This window comes from Takifugu rubripes, chromosome 15 (assembly GCF_901000725.2).
Source record: "Takifugu rubripes chromosome 15, fTakRub1.2, whole genome shotgun sequence".
NCBI lineage: Eukaryota > Metazoa > Chordata > Actinopteri > Tetraodontiformes > Tetraodontidae > Takifugu > Takifugu rubripes.
Genome location: NC_042299.1, coordinates 14663508 through 14682118, shown reverse-complemented (window position 1 = coordinate 14682118; position 18611 = coordinate 14663508). Strand labels below are relative to the sequence as shown.

The 18611-nt window shown below is 45.2% G+C and overlaps 2 protein-coding genes across 3 annotated transcripts; both read right to left on the bottom strand.

The window, feature by feature from the left end:
* Nucleotides 1-75: 75 nt before the first annotated feature.
* vsig10l2 (V-set and immunoglobulin domain containing 10 like 2) lies at nt 76-6588 on the bottom strand. The gene is made up of 13 exons (XM_029848271.1): nt 6145-6588; nt 5315-5668; nt 4657-4932; nt 4178-4453; nt 3442-3705; nt 3101-3358; nt 2740-3030; nt 2125-2478; nt 841-963; nt 738-762; nt 548-636; nt 306-458; nt 76-208 (listed from the first exon to the last, which is right to left on the bottom strand). Exons 1-12 carry the CDS (start codon nt 6209-6211, stop codon nt 310-312), a joined length of 2526 nt encoding a protein of 841 aa, XP_029704131.1. The 5' UTR covers nt 6212-6588; the 3' UTR covers nt 76-208; nt 306-309.
* A 528-nt stretch (nt 6589-7116) lies between these two features.
* nectin1a (nectin cell adhesion molecule 1a) lies at nt 7117-17157 on the bottom strand. 2 transcript variants are annotated; one of them, XM_029848976.1, is made up of 10 exons: nt 16648-17157; nt 10766-10878; nt 9991-10249; nt 9742-9859; nt 9486-9667; nt 9296-9413; nt 9038-9189; nt 8773-8905; nt 8618-8681; nt 7117-8097 (listed from the first exon to the last, which is right to left on the bottom strand). In XM_029848976.1, exons 1-10 carry the CDS (start codon nt 16697-16699, stop codon nt 7783-7785), a joined length of 1506 nt encoding a protein of 501 aa, XP_029704836.1. In that variant the 5' UTR covers nt 16700-17157; the 3' UTR covers nt 7117-7782. The 2 variants fall into 2 exon arrangements, with proteins under 2 accessions (XP_029704836.1, XP_029704837.1); XM_029848977.1 differs by having other exon boundaries at nt 8618-8678; nt 16648-17155.
* Nucleotides 17158-18611: the final 1454 nt, after the last annotated feature.

Sequence of the window (18611 nt, the reverse complement as noted above, 5' to 3'; positions counted from 1 at the left end):
CTGCATTAACCTCTCAGTGTAATGGAGATTTAACTGGCTGTCGGGCCAAAATTCAAATACATTCATTTTAATAGCACATCGTTGTCAGAAGGACTATCGGCACTGCCAAAACAAGTGCCGGCCTTCAGGCTACACTTTCTCTTTCATTGCCATGTGTACCAGAAGAAGCACGAGAGTTCTGTTGCCTCATCGCTTCCAAAAGTTCCACCTGCTGACACAGTAGTGATACAGCGTTACATATTACATATGTCTCTACACTGTAGCTGATAATAACTCAGATGGGCTAAGAAATGCCTGCTATGTACAGCATCACTGTGGTCCTGTCGCCTTAACGGTGATGGTGACATTCACACGCTCGTCATCATCTCCAGGGGGAGGGGCTTGGCTGCTGGTGGGCGTGGCACTCGTGGGCGAGATGGTGAGAGGCGAGGAAGCCCGGGGTAAAACCAAAGTGGGACCTGGAAGGAAGCACCATCACAGATCAGCAAGGGCGCAGCTGGCTTTGTCTTGGATGTGCAGGAAAACACAATATTTGATCTTGTCTTGCCTCCGCCAGCGTCCCCAGTTTGTCCCTCTGATGCACCCACAATCTCATCCTCTGGGAAATTGATGTTTTCCCTCGACTGGCTGTGCTGCCTGGATGTAACAAAAGGAGGGGAAACAGTTTCTGTGGTGCGTCACTTCACAGAACACTAAAACCAACCAAACGTTTTTGTCATTGCTGCACAGATACTCACAAACCAAACAGCATGTCATGTAGCCCTGGCGGACGAAACACGCAAGATTAACGCAAGCTCGTTGATGATGCAGACAGAACTGGGGCGCTTTAGTCAAACTCACGAGGATTGTTGTGGCGGTTGCGTATAATGAACACGAGCAGCAGCACGGTGACGACGGCTGCGAAAAGCATCCCCCCTATAGCCGCTCCAACCACGGCCGGGTAGACGTTGTGGCGGGGTTCAGCTGCAACATATCACAGGGAGACGTTGCAAGGTGGGGCAGGTCAGGCAGGGCAGATACAGTAAAGGCTGCACTGAGCAACCTCTCTGGATGGATACACCCACTTGGGCTGTATTAGCGTTTTTTATTTAAGCTAAATAGGTCAGGGTAAACAAGTAAGTTTGTTTTTAAATTCAACATCAGATAATGGATGTGACTCACTTCTTTAACCAACCACTTGTTTTCTGTTATATAGTCCCTACTAATCCAATATTATTAAATGTAATATAATATAATAATATCAGTGTAATGTGCCAAGTATCAAATGTGACTCTGCTTTATAGTTAGTAATTAATCATAGTTTGTTCACAGCCACCAAATGTCTAGGATTATGGGTAGCGTAGTTTCTATGCACTATCACTAGATGATGCTGTTATGAACTGGCACCTTCTGTAGGAAACGTGCTTCACTGTCGCACTCTCAGAAAAATCAGGAATTAAATAAATCAACTGACCAGATGACTATTAAACTTTAAACTAATGACAATATTTAATTACATTTAAAATATACCTAGTCACAAAAATTTGAAAGGAAGGTGTTTGCCTTCTATTCTAGGCCAGGGAAAGGAGGTTAAATAAGAAAGGAAAAATGGGCTTAAATACAAGTGAGCTAGAATGTTGATGTGAGTGGTGGTGATTAATGTGCACTGACTGAACAGAAGGTGAAAACAAGCGGCCAACTTTCCTCAACAGCCCTGACCAGCACTCAAACTTTAGTTCACCGGAGCAGATGACGTACAAGAATACACAGGTGGAGGAGGAGGTGGTAAACAGGAAATAAAGAGGACAGAAAACACAGGTAGAGATGAAGGGAGTGGAATGTATGAGGCGGTCGGTTGTGCAAATGTTTCGTGTGCTGTTGATCGTGCGTCTTTCACCTGTGTGGATAACAAAGAGAGGAAAGCAGAAAACTATTAGTCCCGTTATCTTCATCACGGAAAAAAAAACGTCCAAACGACTGGATGAGCACCCAACTTACCTGCCACACATTCTCTAGGGAAATTTATAAAATATGACCAGAAAGCTGCAGCGCTCATACACGGAATCTTTAAATACAATCCATAACAGTTCTGCTCATATTTTACAAACGGTGTCTCATCACACTTTGTTTCTCTACTCATTGTACCTGGAGTCTTTGCCGCAGATGCGTGTCCGACAGTGCGGTGGTTGACGGACGTGATCCGAAACTGGTAGGTAACAGTCGGCGTCAGTCTCCCAATGGTGTGACTCCGGGCCTCCGGGTCCTGGATGATGCTGCGGTACCAGACCGCTGGCCCGATCCTCTCCGCCTGCCCCTCCTCTGAAGCGTTGCTGCCGTCCCTCCTTCCGGGTCGCTCTGACAACCACACGTGCTCCAAAATGAAGCCTGTCAGGCGGCTTCCCTCTTTGTTCTCTACCTGCCACTCCAGGTCCACCTCATTCCTCTTCTGGCTGTTGTACTGCACACTGACCAAAGTTGCATTGGGAGGCATGGGGTGCCCTGATGAGGAGAGGAAAAAAGCAAAATAAGCACTTCCATTAATCTGTAATCTCCACCGCTTCGTTCAGGCCTTATTATGTTGCCTCTACCCTCAGTTTAACCCTTTTAGATTGATTAAGGCTTTTATTATTATTTGTATTATTATTTACTATTTTTTTCAGTTGCACTTTGTAAGCTTTGCAAGTAACAGGAGTTCTATTTTATTATAGTCTTATGAAGACTGAGTACAAAGTGAAGTATTCTGATTAACGATAAACTTACTGTTAACTCGTAGCGTGATGTTAATCTCTGTCCCGCCCACTGCATTGGAAGTGGAGCATCTGTATTCACCGCTGTCCAGAGTTTCGTGCACATCTTTCACAGTCAGATTGGCCCATGCAGAAGTTCGGAGGACCGTGTACTTTGAGGTGCTGTGGACGTCCATGCCTTGGTTGTTGAACCATGTGATTTCATTGGCAGGAAGATAGCTGGCTCTCAAGCTACAGGTGAGCTGGACATCGTCCCCCTCATAGACAGAGACGACTCTACGCTGGGTTAGTAGTACAGGAGCCTCTAGAAGTGGAAATGAATCTATTAACATCACGTAAAGCTTTTTAAAAGTGTGTGTGTGATGCTGGCTGACCCAGTGTGAGTCTGCAGGTCTTGGTTTGGACCAGGAGGGGATGCTTAGCGTGGCAGGTGTAGGGCAGTCCGCTGTGGGCGGTGCCGTAGCGTAAAATCAAGATGTTTGAGTTTTCCTCTCCACCTTTGCTCTGACCTCCCGGACCCTCCCACCATACCAAAGCTTTCGGAGCCCCTCCATCCCAGGAGCAGGAGAGCATCAGGTACTGTTGGTTGTTTGTCACATAGGCAAAACACACCGGCTCTGCAGGGGGGACATCTGGAGCGAGACAGCGCGTAACATATGAGAGCTTTGAAGAATTAAAAAAGCAAGTTTTTAAAAAAAATTCTTCTCCTTCTCACATGTGCGCACGCTGCACGCCGTCGCCTCTTTGAGTGCCTGATGTGAGCCAATGCATTTAAACAAGCTGTTGTTGGAAGTCAGGCCCTCGCCCAGCAGCAAGGTGGCAGCACTGGTTTGCAGATCTTCACGTCCGGGTAGTATCAAGTCTCCGGTCCACCAGAGGGAGGGGGAGGGAAAGCCACCAGGCCAGGAGCAGAGCAACATCAGAGAGGTGTGGTTCAGGGCCGGCTCCACAGAGCAGGAGGGCGAATCATCAGGAGGAACTGTGGGGGGGGAAGAAACGTGTGATGTGGCAGTATGGTAACGTATGGCGGTTCACCCTGAATGTCACGTTCTGTTTCTCCTTGACTGGTGCGTTGTCGACGTTTGGTGACAACGTCGGTGACAACCGAACAAAAGCTCAGCAAAACTACGCAGAGAGGCAGAGTGACAAGTGTTTGGCCTCCTAGCCAATCAGCACTTGTCATGGCTGTGACATCACAGCAAGGTACCTTTAAAAGAGTCCCACCGACTTCGCTGACGGTCCGCAGCAGGCCTGCGCCCCTTCCACTGTCTGATGTGGTGTGTCATAGTGCGAGTGTGTTGTGGGTGTGAGAGACGATGGTGCCGTGATGTGAGGGACGTTGAGTGAATGATTGAGAAGGAAGGAAGGAAGTTTTTGTATAAGATGGATGAACGGACAGAAGAACAGAGGCAGTGTCCAAGACGACACAAGCTCAGGGCTATCACACTCACAGTAGACAGTCAGGCTGATGGTTTTTTTGGAGCGGGTGTTGAGGTAGGTATTCTGTGCCAAGCATGCGTAGTCTCCAGTGTGCATACGAAGGACCTTGGTGATGGTGAACTGTGGCCCGGTGTAGACCTGGGAGTTGTTGTAGAACCACACATACTGACTGGCTGGATTGGAATGGGCTTGACACAGCAGGGAAACTGTTTCCCTCTCCAGGGCCGAATAACCCCGCTCTGTCACGGTGTACGGAGTCACGGCTATTTGCGGAATGTCCGGGCCATCTGAGGAGGAAGTACACCCGCAGACAACAGCTGAGCCACCTCACATTCATCCAAAGATGGATGACAGGAAATCTCCCCCAAAGTGAAGCCCATCACTGGCGCCCCCTGTTGGTAGGCTGCATTCACGTAATGAACTTCTGAATAATGAGAAACTAGTGTTTTGTCACAAATGCTTTTTTTTAAGCCATAGTAAAGGAACTCACAGATGGTGTCCAGCCATAACCGGTTTGAGCTCTCGCTGTTGACAGAGTTGCTGGCCACACAGCGGTACCAGCCAGTGTGGTTGCGGTTGACATCGGTCACGTTGATGACGCTGGAGTTGCCCCGTGCAAAGGCTGTAATGTTGCCACTGCGGGTCTCGTGGTTCCACTCATACTGGATGGGCTCCGTCCCATTTTCCAGAGTGCAGCGCATCCACATGGTGGACCCCTCCACTGGAGATGCATCGCTCATCAGGAGGAAAGGCTTGGAGACAGGAACTGTTGCCAGGACAACAGTTAAGCACTCCTCAGTGATCCAGTGTAAAATTTCATACCTTGATTGTTGCAACTTTCTTTCTTTCAGTTAGTTTACATTCTGGAATGTAATTGTATCATATTTGCCATTTTGTCATTTTTAATTTAAGCTGTTCTTTTAAATTGACCTAACAACACTGATATAACCTCAGAATCTATAACCCAGCCAGTACCCCGAAACACACGGGGGCCTTGAACTCTAATCAGATCTGGTCAGATATTATGTGCATCATTCTTCTCCAACTCTCCCAGTTTCCCATCAAATTAACTCAAATTAAACAACACCATCTCCATGGCAACATGGCGGCCCTCCTGTTTAGTCTGTGTCAGAGTGGAGGACTCTTACCTCGGACAGTGAGATGAACGTAGTAGTAGTAGACCTTGGGCTCCTCCTCTATATCGTAGAAGGCCTGACAGGTGAACAGACCGTGTGCAGCCAGGGGCAGTTTCTCGATGCTCACAGCTGCACTGTTTGAGATGACCGACAGCTGCCCAAGCCCCTCGGCCAGCTTCTGGATCCTCATCCCTTTCCCCAGGTCGTACACCACAGCTTTTATAGCCTCAGTTCCGGGCTTGGTGAAGCTCCATATGTACATGTCAGGTAAGGTGGGGCCACACTCCAAGATGACTGCTTTTCCCACCACCCCATAGACGTCGGTGTCTCTGTACACCACCTCCCAGTTTTGATCAACCTGCACCGCTGCACGAGAGAGGACACACACACACACACACACACGCAAACATTTGTATCTGTGTGTGTGTGTGTGTGTGCAAGAAAAGAAGCCGCTGGTGTCATGTGCACCGCCCGTGTTCTGTTACGGGATGGATTAAAGTTTCAGAAGTTTCTAAAGAATTCCAAAATATACTTCTACACAAATTTATATTTACTAATGTTTGATATCAGGTTCTACCTCTGTTACAATTCCACAGGTCATAAGGTCAACACGTCGGGCTGGGTGGTCAGAATATCTGTTGCTGATGATATTTTTCTGTCATGCAAGACTAAGACTGGATATTAGTATTTGGCTTGATTATTACCATTATTTTGTTCTACAGACTTGCAGCAGTCTGAACTTAACTCAGCAGCATTGGTAGGTCTCTTAATATATCTTCAGTTATTATTTAACACAATCTCAACTCTTCTAATATGATTTCTTTTCCTCAGGAGATACTTACCATGGTTACAGGTTATCAAGCTGATAGGTAGAAGCAAAAAGGCCAGCCCAACCTGTTGCGCTACCATGGTAACATGATGATCCTGATTCCAATATCCACTCCACTCAAACTATCTGGAAATGATGAAGAAAAATGCTGAAGGTTTAAGAGCACAAAGCCGGCCTGCATTCACCTGGGATGCTCCTGGTTCTTGTCCTCCCCGATCCACAAGTTTGGTGCACTGACTTCATTCAGCTGAGAGTAAGAAGGGACACTAAACTGATTTAAGCTCAATTATTCATGTCTTTTTCCTTTCTCTCTCTCTTTCTCTCCATCTATGCATCCTTCTTTCTGCTGCAGGGTTAGAATAACTCATCTATTATACAAGACAGGCCTCTTTCTGACACATACACCAGAACATTCCTGTACACTTGCCATACATGTTTCTCTGCAATAAACAATCATAATCCCCCAGTTTAATCTCAAGCCTTTTCCTCCTCACTTCCAGCTGCAGTGCAGAATAACAGATTATCCATACAAATGAAAGGATCTTGAAAAATAAAAGGCTAAAAATCAAACTTTTACCAGGATAACTTTAAGATAATTATTATGAGATGGGGATTAGAATCCAAAATTATGGACACACTGCATGGAGAGAGGAGGATAACCCAGCCACAGGTTCTTTTAAAAAGACCTTATGGTTTATAAAGGACGAAGGATGAAAGTAAGGCAGTTCCACAAATGAGTAATCGGAGATGGGTGTCATGAATGAATGCAGGGTAGAGATCAGTTTCCCCACATTGGATAAAATGAGAAGCGACGGACATCGCCGCCGCTCCAGCACATAAATGCAAAACTAAAATATGAACGAATAAACCATCTTCTTACTAAAAGACAGAATCCATTAACTTCTGGAGAGGAACTAAAATTTAACAGAGGGTGGCAAAATCTAACCAGCTCTCTGTGTATTCCAAGCACACACGTGAATGTGCATTAATGAGTGCTTTAATTGTTGATAAATGTTTACATGTGTTTTATTCAAATGCTAAAAATGCAAGGCTCATCCAACAACCAGTGTCAATGAATGCTAAAAACGACAAATATCACAGATACACATCAATATCATGAATCCAACAAACCATCTTCAGTAAATAAAAATGTGTTTTCTTTGCAAAGAAAAACATATATGATATAAAATACAACCACAATAAAAGCTTTATATACAGAGGAGGAAATGAAACCACAAGTTGAGTGCAGCTGCTCATCAGACAGGATAAAAAGAACGGGCCATACAGATTATGAAGGACACTCTTTTTTAACTTTCTTTTTCATAGAAAATGATATCATAAAGGATAAAATAAAGGGTCAACCACATCAGACAACCAAACATTAAGATGTAATCCTATTTTGTTGACAATATTCTTCGATAAAATGTAACTGAATTTAAAAAAAAAAAAATTCCAATAAAAGTCAAATCACCTTTAACTTGAAGGGATTTACTTTAGGAAAATTCCAGAAACAATTGCTGCATTGTCCTCATTGACCTGCAGAGCCATCCATAGTGCAGAGAGGCGGCCCAGTAGTCCACAGTTCTGCATCAACCTCAGAGGAAAGGTTTCGGGTTCAAATGGGGTTTAATCTGCTTGTTTTTTCCAAAGCTCAGACGTACTGCTCTTTGGGGAAAGTGTACGCCGCCACTCCTGGCGGTGGGGAGGACAGGCCCTGCACCGAGGGGTATTTAAAGACGGCTGTGGTGTGTGACGGAGGAGAGTAGGTGTTTTTTGAGGAGGTGGTGGTGGTGGTGCTGCCCGTCGCTGTGGGTGGTTGCGAGTGGTAAGGGTGCTGGGGCAGAAACGAGAGGGGGGGGTTGATGGGGGGGGAGTAGGGCTCCGGGTAGTCATCCTTATTACAGGCCAGTCTGTAGCTCACGTAGTCCGCTGTGTTCGGAAGCTCTTCATAAAAGCGTCCAGAATGCTGCAGCAGACAGAGAACTGTCACACGCATGGCAAACGTCCACACAACGCACATTCTACAGTAAAATTAGCTCAAGTGATTCATTGCCCTGGTATAAAATACAACGAATCTGGGGGCAACTGGGAGAAAACAGTTGCCATTTGACAAACCAGTGCCCACATTGTTTACATAGCAAGTGCACTTGTGCCTGCCTGAGTGCACGTGGGCGTGTTGGTCTTAAAAATGAGGCGTGGTCTAGCATTTTGGAGCATTGGAACTCGTGGGACAACTGGACGGGCACTCCACACATAATCCTGACGTGAAGTGTGTCCCTATTATTTTAGTAAGGGTGCAGAAGAAACAGCACGACAACATTACTGGCATCAACAAAATCAAACTCTGAGTCAAATCAAACACTTTCCCCTAAAGTTCTTTCCTGACTGCTTCAATCCCTCTAATCTGCAGATATGCAGGCAATGCCACGATCAGGGATTCTCAATCTGAAGAATGGAGTCATTCATTCTGTTGTGGCGCAGGTTACCTGGATATCATCTCCTGGTCGTTTCCTAATTGGCTGGGGGAGTTTTTTGGAGGGTGAATCCCTGCTGAGCAAAAATGAGAGGAAAGAGAAGACGGATGAGGATGATATTAGAGGACATGCCAGCATCACTGCGGATGTAGAGGGAGTATACGTACGACGACTGCTTATTTCTGCTTCTTATCTTGAGGACCAGCACTGTGATGGTAATACCCATAAGCACCCCGGCGGCCAGTAATAAGGCGATAACGCTGATGACATCGCCTGTGGCAATCTGTGGCAAGGGCTTTTCTGCAGAGGAAAGGAACAAGCAGCGACGCGGGGAGGGAAATGAGTGAGGGATTGTACTGGCAGCATCGGTGGCGTTATCTACGTTATCAACGCTGCCTGTCGATTCATTAACGATGACAGGAAAAAACCCACCTATGACGCTGACCTCCACAGAGGCTGAGCGTGTGCCAATGCTATTGGTTGCGTCGCACACGTATGTACCCTGCAAGTCATACGTGAGCGGCCCTTTAAAGATGAGGACGTTGTCCCTAATCTCAGCGTTGCTCGGTATTGAGCCATTAATCCTGCAATGGTTTAAAAAAAAAAAAAAATACAATTTTGGATTAAATCTGCAAACTAAATGAAATTGCATTACAATGATTAATAACATCTGAGTAATGCAGAACTCACAGTCTCCACTGATACAGAGAGACGGTGGGGTTGGCGTCAGCCTGGCAGCTCAACTGGACGTTTTCCCTATTGAGGTACCAATTTCCATCAAACCCATCCACTGAAACATCTGGTTCATCTGGTGGAGACACAGGAAAGACTCTTTTGGAATCGGGCTGCCTCTGGAAAATTCACGTGCTTTGCTGCTTACACTGAATATCCAGGGTGACGCTGTCGGTGAAGACCTCCTCGTTGTACGTGGTGACGCAGGTCAGCGTCTCCTTGTGTGTCTCTCTGCTGGGCACCAAGATGTAGTCGCTCTGCACCGTAAACGTCCCGTCAGAGTTCCGGTACTCTCTGGTGGTGGCTTCTCCAGGCACGCTCGTCTCCCACCTGTTTGTGCGGGGAGACAGAGTTGATGACGGGGGTGGACGCCATTAAGGGAGCAGCGATGCAAAAACACACACCTGAGGGCTGCAGGAGGCTTCCCATTGGCAGACACACAGGTGGCCACTGGCATTTTCAGATTGGACGATCGCGCCACTAACGTCGGCGTGGACAGACTCATCTGAGTCGTTGGGCGAACTGACGGTTGAGAAAATCGGAGCAAAGAGCTAAAGTTACTGCACAGTATTGCACATGCTTGTGCATCAGCACCACGGTGTTTATTTAAAGCGTATTTCTGAAGTAGCATTGGCCATTATTATCTACCCCACCGTAAACCGTGAGGTTGACGGTGTTCTCTCGGTTCCCCGCTGGGAACGTGGTGTATTCGCAGATGTAGGTGGCCTCGTCGGACAGGCGCAGCGAAGAGAAAAAGATGGTGGTGTCTTCCAGATTCGGAGTCCGCCGCCTCACCGCGCCGTTCTTGAAGGCGACACGGTCCCTGTAAGGCGGGGCCACTGACACACCCAGGGAGGGGTTGGCGATCGCCACGTTCTGCTTGCTGCCGTTGACCAGCTTCTGCCATGTTACCTTAACAAAACGGCGGTGGGATTTAAGGTAAGCTTGGTTGATTTTTGCTCATTGTGACGTCTAGTTAGAGAGTTTATTTGTAATATCCAGATTCTGACAAATGTACAGTGCTTAAAAACCATGAAGAAAAGACGATCATCATGGAGATGCTAATCTGAGGTACACATGTAGCCTTTCCTGTAACAAAGTTAACATTAATCAACTTAATGAGAGATTAATCTGCAAAGTTCTTGTTCTTGCTGCAGTTTAAGACTTCAAGTCTCAGATTTCTCTAGCATGATCGTCACCGACTTCTGGTTCCTTTGTTCAAATCATTTTAATATCAGTGTAGCTACAAAAAAAGCTGATTCCAAAGCTCCGTAAAAAAGCTGCATTCATTTTTTTTTAAAAAAGGCTTCCTGGTGTTTATGATTTTCAAATGAGAACTTTATAATTAACATGTTATTTGCTTTAAATGACAGTACAAACAAGAGAATTTGCTTCTGTGCATGACTGCATCTGTGCATGTGGAAATACCTGGGAGATTTTGACAGGCGGCGAGCTGTTGATGAACCGACAGCGTAGATCAACCTTGGAGCCGACAAACCCGGACTTCCCGTCATCCATATCCACAGTCTGGCCATTTATTCCTGGGACAGAATCAGAAATCAATTACAATTTAACCTTTTAAACATTTGCGAGGGCACATGTCAGCCGCATCACGTACGTTCTAAGCTCTTGACAATCGGCGCATCATGTTGAGCTGATAAAGTGAGCTGAGCCGTCAAAGGTGATCCACTGCAGCAGCGTAAGAGGTGAGCCCGGGTCAAAGGTCGCGGATTAGAGTGAGTTATAAATAAACGTGATTCGATTGGTCACAGTTCCCACTGACTTATTGATCCTTAAACAAATCCACAGCTGAGACTCACCTCTTCGTGGCTGTACACGGGTCACGTGTTAGGGTTAGGGTTGGGTTAGGGTTACATGTGGGCACCACTGATGGGCTGGAAAGTATGTTTCCTTCTTTGAGCACCATTTAGAGGGAAACACAAAAGAAAATGTCCCAAGATTCTGCACAGTTTTTTGGAATCCATAACTAGTTCCAAAGTGGGCTGTGATCCTCTCTCACTTCATCAAGATTAACTTTGATTTTGACGTAAAGCGCTCAGTGGTGTGTTTCCATTTGCAGAACCACAGAGACAGATCGAACTAAAGCTGTGTGCGTTCACCTGCTCCGACACACACATTTATCAGCCACAAACCTCAGACCAGTCGAGCTCTGGACAGATATGGATCAGGAATATGTAGGTTTCAACTCAAACAGCTATAAATGCTGCTTCAAACGCACATGAGTCTGATTTTTGCATATCCTGTAGATGCTGAATATAGTATTGAACATTTTTATATACACAGACATACAACAGGATGAGATGCTTTGTACCAGCAGTTGCTTTTTGACTCCAGGAATGAATTTTAAATTGTTGTTCAGGTGGGAAAATATCAGTAAATGTCATTTAAAGAGTAAGGTCTTGTTTGTTTGGTAAATCGCCCAGTATTTTAACAGTCTAGTAAAGGATTCATAAATTATTACACGATAACAAGACAGTTTCTAAGGCATACTTCATAAAGGTTTACAGCCCATGAATTAAAGAGAAGAAACAAATGGCAAATGTGGCATTAAAATGTCTTATTTGCTAGATATACACTTTTTTAATAAAAAAAACATGCCAGTTCCAACATTTTGTGTTCTTCCTGAGAAAATCCCCTCAGTATACATTTAGAACCTAATCATCTTGAGTTAATTCCAAACTGTCCCCACATTGTCACTAGCTTAACGCATAGAACTGTGATACGATAACAATGGAATCCTAAAGAGGTTGTTGTATTGTTTTTATGAGTTGGTGCAGCTCGTGTAATCCTCATGTATTTGATATTGCCTCTATAAAAGGGTGCCACAGGTCGTTGCCGGTATTTTCATGGAATTCAGGATATTGATAAACCTTTCAGTTTTCTCATCACAAAAGCTTTTACAACCCCCCCCAGGCTACCAAAATATGTGTCCCTGAAAAATGTCCTGTTGTAACCATGGAGTAGTGCTTTGACCCGTAAAGAGAATTCTGACAGCGCTGTGTCAGAGCTTCCTGAACAAACGCGCATTTCCTGCAGGGTTACAATACACAATCACCAACTTCCTGTGCTGCCAACTGGTAGCGTGACAGGAGTTCATATCAATGTAAAACGCATGACATTTAGGGTCTGCTGGTTATCTATACGTTATACTTAAAGAAGTTAGATGTAATATAGACCCTGTAGCAGCCGTTGGATACTTATCACATCCGGCAGGCAGGATATTGATAATATTGCTAAGTGCAATATTGCTAGCTTTCTACCTTCAATAGTCCAGGAGCACAAACAGATGAAGGCATCTGTTTTAAGCAAACAAGAGTGTAAGTTTTGATTTAAGATGGAAGACTACTAAAAGCCCCGACATTAGACATGAGTTTGTCTGTACATCCTGTAGTTGCTGACAGGCTTAGACGAAGCCTGATGTGTGGTGTGACCCAGGGGTCAGTCCTGGTCCCGATCCCATTCTCTGTCTAATTTCTTCCTTTCTTTAGTAACGTCTGTCATCACCAGCCATCATATACAAGGATTTATTCCAATGATTATGTGAAGTTTACCCAATCCCAAGAGGATTTCATCTTAGAAAAACACAATATTCTCTGCTTTGTTTCAAGAAATCTTTTGAGGTCCTTTTTAATAAAAAGGAAGCAGTTAAAGTCACCATAATTTACCCTCATCACATTTTAGCCCCCGTCACAACTGGTGCCAACTAAAGCCCATAAATCTGCAGAAAGACAGGCTGACTTTATCCTTTTAATTTGTTTTACATCCCATGATAATCCCAAAATGTAAACAACTGAGTTCGTAGAATCACTAGTTAAGCTACCCAGAATGCATTAAGAAAGAAGTGTGCGTATGAGTGCAAATTACCAGGATGAAAAATTAAATCCCCGCAGCAGTTGATGTTTTGTGTAGCATTTGAATACGAATCTGTTTAGTTTGCGTTACTGAATTTTTCTAATGTGCAACATTCTCACAATGTAAAAAAAAATGTATTCCCAGGAGTTTAGTACTCGCATTGCCCACATGCCTACTTGTGAATTGCTGTGTGTTTTTTGTGTTTGTGTGGGCCATGTGAACAGGGAAAAGGCCAGCAGTGGGAGTAGATTACTACATTAGAATATTAAAATGCAATAGGTCATTTTTGGTCGGCTTGCTGCTAGAATGGCAGCGTACAACTCCACCAGGACTTTGCTCTGCATTGTTACATCCTGGTCTATGAGGTGCATTGTATCGTCTCTGTATGTAAATGAAAATCCGTTACAGGCACTTTTTCGGTCATGGGACGCGGGGTGACGACGGGGTCATGCTCACAAATAACAATACTCCCATAATCACATACGGTGTGACTGAGAAACTTGAGGGAAAAGGAAAGTTCCCAAATTAAAGAAATGTTACTTTGCATCCTGTTATTTTTACCTTTCACTTGTGTCTGGGACTTAATCCCCTTCTCAGCTGAGCGTGTCTCTCTGTGAGACTCCCCCCTCACGCACACCCCCACCACTGCTGAGCTCATTAAGGGAGCTTCAGTGAAGCAAGTGCAGGAAAACCTCCCTGACACGGACGCAAAGTGTTATCATATCTCGCTGACCTCACATCTCCCCCTGAATGTGCCCATTCACATCTCCCCATTGTTCAGACGATGGGAAATGACCTCACCGGTCCTCATGACCACAATCCCAAAACAGCAGCACGCAGGCAGGAGACGGCCATGGGAACGCCACAAAAACAATGGCAATATTGTTTCACGGTTAAATGTGCCACATGCAGCAGTGCAGCATGGAGTTGCGTGTTTTCTGTCTGTGTGTGTGTGTGGGTGGGGGGGGGGGGATGTCTGCTATCCTTCTCCATCTCAGTCATAAAAAAACATTCATTGTACCACCTGGCTTCTGCTGACTGAGTTCTGAGCTCAACCATTGTACGAAAGCTGACAGATTTTAATAATTTCCTGGACAGGTGCTATTTCCTGTTGCCCTGCAGGATCAACCCCCTCTTTTTGTGGTAAATCTACACCAGCGTAGACAAAAAAAAAAGCTAAGGTTCGAGACTCGAGTGAGAATTTGCATCAAAAGTGGCAAATCGCAGTTGCCCGGCTGAGATGTGAGCAAACAGCTTGGTTGCTGGTGACAGAATGGAAGACGCGTGGGACGAATAACTGGCAGGGATCCGCATGTAGAGCCAGATTAAAAAGAAATGTTTTAGGGGAGTGGCGGCTATTGACAGGGATTTGAACCATGGATTACTCCATCCGTTAAATATGAAATGAAACATGAAATTGTTGCGCAGACGTACCAAAGACGCAATCAATTTAAACAACTGTGATAATAAACTGGAAGGTGAAGAGCACGTTGTGAAGCTGTTTACTGCGATGATCACGCGGTGCCGTAATGTTACGTGGATGAACAAGCCACAGCAGCGTAGAACCAGAGCGGTCCAGGCACAAAAAGAAAAAGCCTGAACTCAAGATGAGAAGATGAAACAGAGAAGAGTGATTAACCCTTTAATCTGTAGAACATCAAATCTGTGATTGATCTGGGATTACGCAGTCTTTATCTCTGGCCTTGTAACTTTTTCTGGTGTGAAACCTCACGCGAAACTGGAAAATAGTTGTTTTCCCTGATTGAGAGGCAGAAAATGCTCCTCCCATCATCATCTTTGATGGAGCTCTGTGGGCACGCACGGGTCCATGGGAGCGTGTTTGTGTGGGTGTGTAATCTCTGCAGGAGCATGGAGTGTGCACTTGGCTGTTGTTCAGTGGGCAGCTCACGGGATTATGATGACTGCTGCCGCAGCATCTGTAGTGTGGAGGGAATGAAAGAAGAGGAAAAACTCTTGAGAGGAAAAAAATCATAAGAAAAGAAAAGAGGAGTGAAGGTCTGAGAGTCAAAATGACGCAGGAATGAAAAGCCCAATCCTTAAAAAGGGAGATGCAGGGCGGGAAAAGGGGGAAGAGGCCAGACAAGCTGTGTTTACGCTGGATTATTTTGGTGGGGTGGTGCCTGTGTGTTCCAGCTGTAGACGGTGGATTATCAGAAACGGCATGAGCCTGCCTCCGGCAGCCTTTTCTGTTTTTCACGAGAGGAGGAGTGAAAACTTTCAAGAGCAGAAGAAAAAACTGCCCATGGCGGGTCCCATGGCCACCCGGACTGAAGCTGCAAAGTGGCCACATTGAAGTGTTGGCCTGACTTGGCAGCAATCAAGTGGCTGTGGCTCCCCGTGCGGCTCTAATCCACCGCTCTGTCCTTCACCGTGACAATCCTAAACACATGTGACAGACTCACACTCAGTGGTGCGCCAGCACAGCCCTGATCAGCCTGGGGAGGGCTACAAAAGAGAAGAAACAATCAAAGCAGATGTTACATTAGCTTAACACATCCATATGTGTGCACGATCGCGTTCATGCCATTGTGTAATGCAGGATGTGTACGCCACAGGCCCCCCCCTTCCCGTTTCTACGGACTCTGCTCTGATGATTGCCGGCCAGTTGACCCCAGCTTAGTGCGATCACACAGCTGCACCTGTTACAATGAGGCATGATTTCAAGTCCATTCATTCAAACACAAGTACAACATTGTAAAATATGAGGATCCGCAAGCGGACAGCCGCATGTCGGTGTGATTGTGCCAGCACACCTGCTGAAATCACACAAGCGGAGTTGGACCGGCTGGTGCCGAACCCTTCCTATTTATTACATCCAGGGCCTGATTAATCTGAATGGATTTATCTCAGAGTGTCTGTTAAAAACAGTTAAATGCAGGATTGTGTTGTTTGGCTCTGAGATCCGATGGTTATGTTCTGGGAGTTTGTTTAGTTTGGTTACCAGGGCAACGTCCATATCTCCTTCAAAAACATTTGGAATGTCAAAATTTCACTTAAAACATCTTTCTATGGTACAAAAGTGACAAAATCCCAGTGGGTGCTTTAGCAGAGGGATTCCGTGTGTACATGTATAAAACTATTTATGTTAATATTTGCCAGAATTGGTGGGCAAAATATGGACTCAACTCATTATTTAAAGTGTGCCCCAGTGTCAACTGCTACTTTAAACCAACCTCTTTATTGTTTCCAGGTTTTGATTTCAATGACAAAATGCTACGTAAATCGCCAAATTAAGTTATTACAAAACTTGTTTTAACATTTGTAAGCAAGCATTAACATATTGATGCATGTACTCATATCTTGTTCAGTCAAAGAATAAACCCATAGATTTATTACCATTTCCACAAACAACACCATGTTTCCTCTCGCTCTGTGTGACAAATATATTTTTCACCAGAAACCGCAGCTGAGCCTACCTGGAACGACACAGGTTGCTGCCAGGATTATCCAAAATCTAATGTTTTCCATGCCCGTACCGCCGGTGCCAGCGCCTCTGTGACTAAATTCCCTTTCTGGACTTGATCGGTGCGTCCCGATGAGCACGCTGGCCACAGGAGAGCAGCTTCAGCTTCAGGTCTGTGAGCCGGGTTCGAGTCAGGTCTCCATCTATGCAGCAAACCCGTGCGCGCACTCCTCCGACCCTCAGCCACTACGTCTGCGCTGTCCCCACACCCTGTGCCACTTTTTCTTCCTCCCGCCGACCTCGCTCTGTTCGCTCCCGAGCCGCTGTCCTGTTTAAGCTTGGCGGGGATAAAGCAGCTTAACGCGTGGGCAGATTATTTCCGAGATAGCCTACCCCCAGTCCCGAAAGACAACTGTCACTGGGAGTCAGGGCTCTGAACCAAACCGCTCGATCCGACTACTGTGCGCATTTTAGCGCAGTCAATAGATGCACTTAGGGAGCCAGACTGGGGCGGAGGTACGAGTTCATTTGAAATACAAAGGTCTGTAGGTATCGTGTACAAATGATCATGTCAAAGATATCACAACTGAACTGGCCCCCTGGTGGCAGGTTGCAGTCTTTATTTGGATATTTTCCACATTATCTCCCCATATTCCAACCCTTGTTGACAAAAAAGAATGGAATGATTTGGATTGTTGTATCGACCAGAATGGCAGCTTCACTCTGGTTCCAACATGCATTACTGCAACCGGAGGGGGATGAGGACATTTTCTATGTCCTTTTGAATGACAAAAAGAATGGTGCTGACTGGATATGAGAGCCAAAATAATCCCTCTATCCACAACCCCCCCTGTGGATGTTTCAGTGTTTTCATCTATATTCAATCCTGGTAATGTTGTCCAATAGGATGCACTGACAAGCAAGGGAAGGATAACAGAGCCTTCTGTCCTCTGCAGAACTAAATGAAAAGAAGACAGAAGTGGATCATGGTCAACATGTAGCTAAATATGGCCAGAATTAGCATACAGTTGTTATTGCTGTAATTCAGTTCTGTTCTGGGAAGTGCACCCATACAGTATATACTGTATATAGGCAGTAGTGATACAACTTTACATGACATTGTAGGTTGCTTTATGATTCAAGCAGCGTGGCTTTGATATTTCAAAGATCACAGGTCAACGTCCCTCCTGGAACATCACTTAAATTTAATCATCTCTTACTGGCCCACGATCAACCTTTTCTGAGAATGTCATTAAAATCTGTTCATAACTTTTTCAGTTGTTTTTCAGTCAACAGACAGACAGATGGACGGACGGATGGATGGACTGCTGTAACATAACAATTTTCCTGAGCTGACATTTTTTTTGTATATTTCCTTTTCAGAAAACACTTTATGGAGACAGAATGATCGATATCTCCTTCATATCTTTTATTTGACGTAACACAAGTCTTTTGAAAGTCTTGGATGTGATTGTTGTGGAAATTCTGCAGATTGTGGAAATGACACACAGGAGACTCAGATGTGTTGAAATGAAGTTTACTGATCAGGAGAAGTGACACCAACACAGCAGCAGTTCGTGCGTGCACCAATTCTGATAAGACATTTCTACCGAGAGGAATATCAGGCAAATGGACGGCTTCTGGCTTGCATCAGCAATGCACGGTGCCGGCCAGTCTGTCTTTCACTCTCCCAAACAGAAGATGCTAACCTTGGACACAACAGCATTGTTTTGTCTCTGGGAAGAATGGAAAACAAGATCTGGTCACCGAGAGCTCGGCAGCTCCTTCAGGACACCAACTGAGAGCAAAGTTCAATTCTACAGTGCAATTAGAATTTAGAGAGAAGTACTAACTTTCCTTCACATTAATGCATCTGAAAACTCCCTGAGAAACAAACAAGGACCGGATGCAGGCTACAAAATGTTGAAAGTGTAATTGCAACTTTCTACCTCATGATGGGACCAATGAGCCGGGATA

Excerpts from the sequence above, each read along its gene's own strand:
- vsig10l2 (XM_029848271.1), bottom strand. The coding sequence starts at position 6,211 with ATGGTAGCGCAACAGGTTGGGCTGGCCTTTTTGCTTCTACCTATCAGC. Across the intron at positions 3,706-4,177 it reads CATCAGCCTGACTGTCTACT|TTCCTCCTGATGATTCGCCC; the intron begins GTGAGTGTGATA and ends CCCCCCCCACAG. Across the intron at positions 459-547 it reads AACTGGGGACGCTGGCGGAG|GTCCCACTTTGGTTTTACCC; the intron begins GCAAGACAAGAT and ends GCTTCCTTCCAG.
- nectin1a (XM_029848976.1), bottom strand. The coding sequence starts at position 16,699 with ATGGAAAACATTAGATTTTGGATAATCCTGGCAGCAACCTGTGTCGTT. Across the intron at positions 9,860-9,990 it reads CGTCAACCTCACGGTTTACG|TTCGCCCAACGACTCAGATG; the intron begins GTGGGGTAGATA and ends CTCAACCGTCAG. Across the intron at positions 8,682-8,772 it reads AGCAGAAATAAGCAGTCGTC|CAGGGATTCACCCTCCAAAA; the intron begins GTACGTATACTC and ends ATTTTTGCTCAG.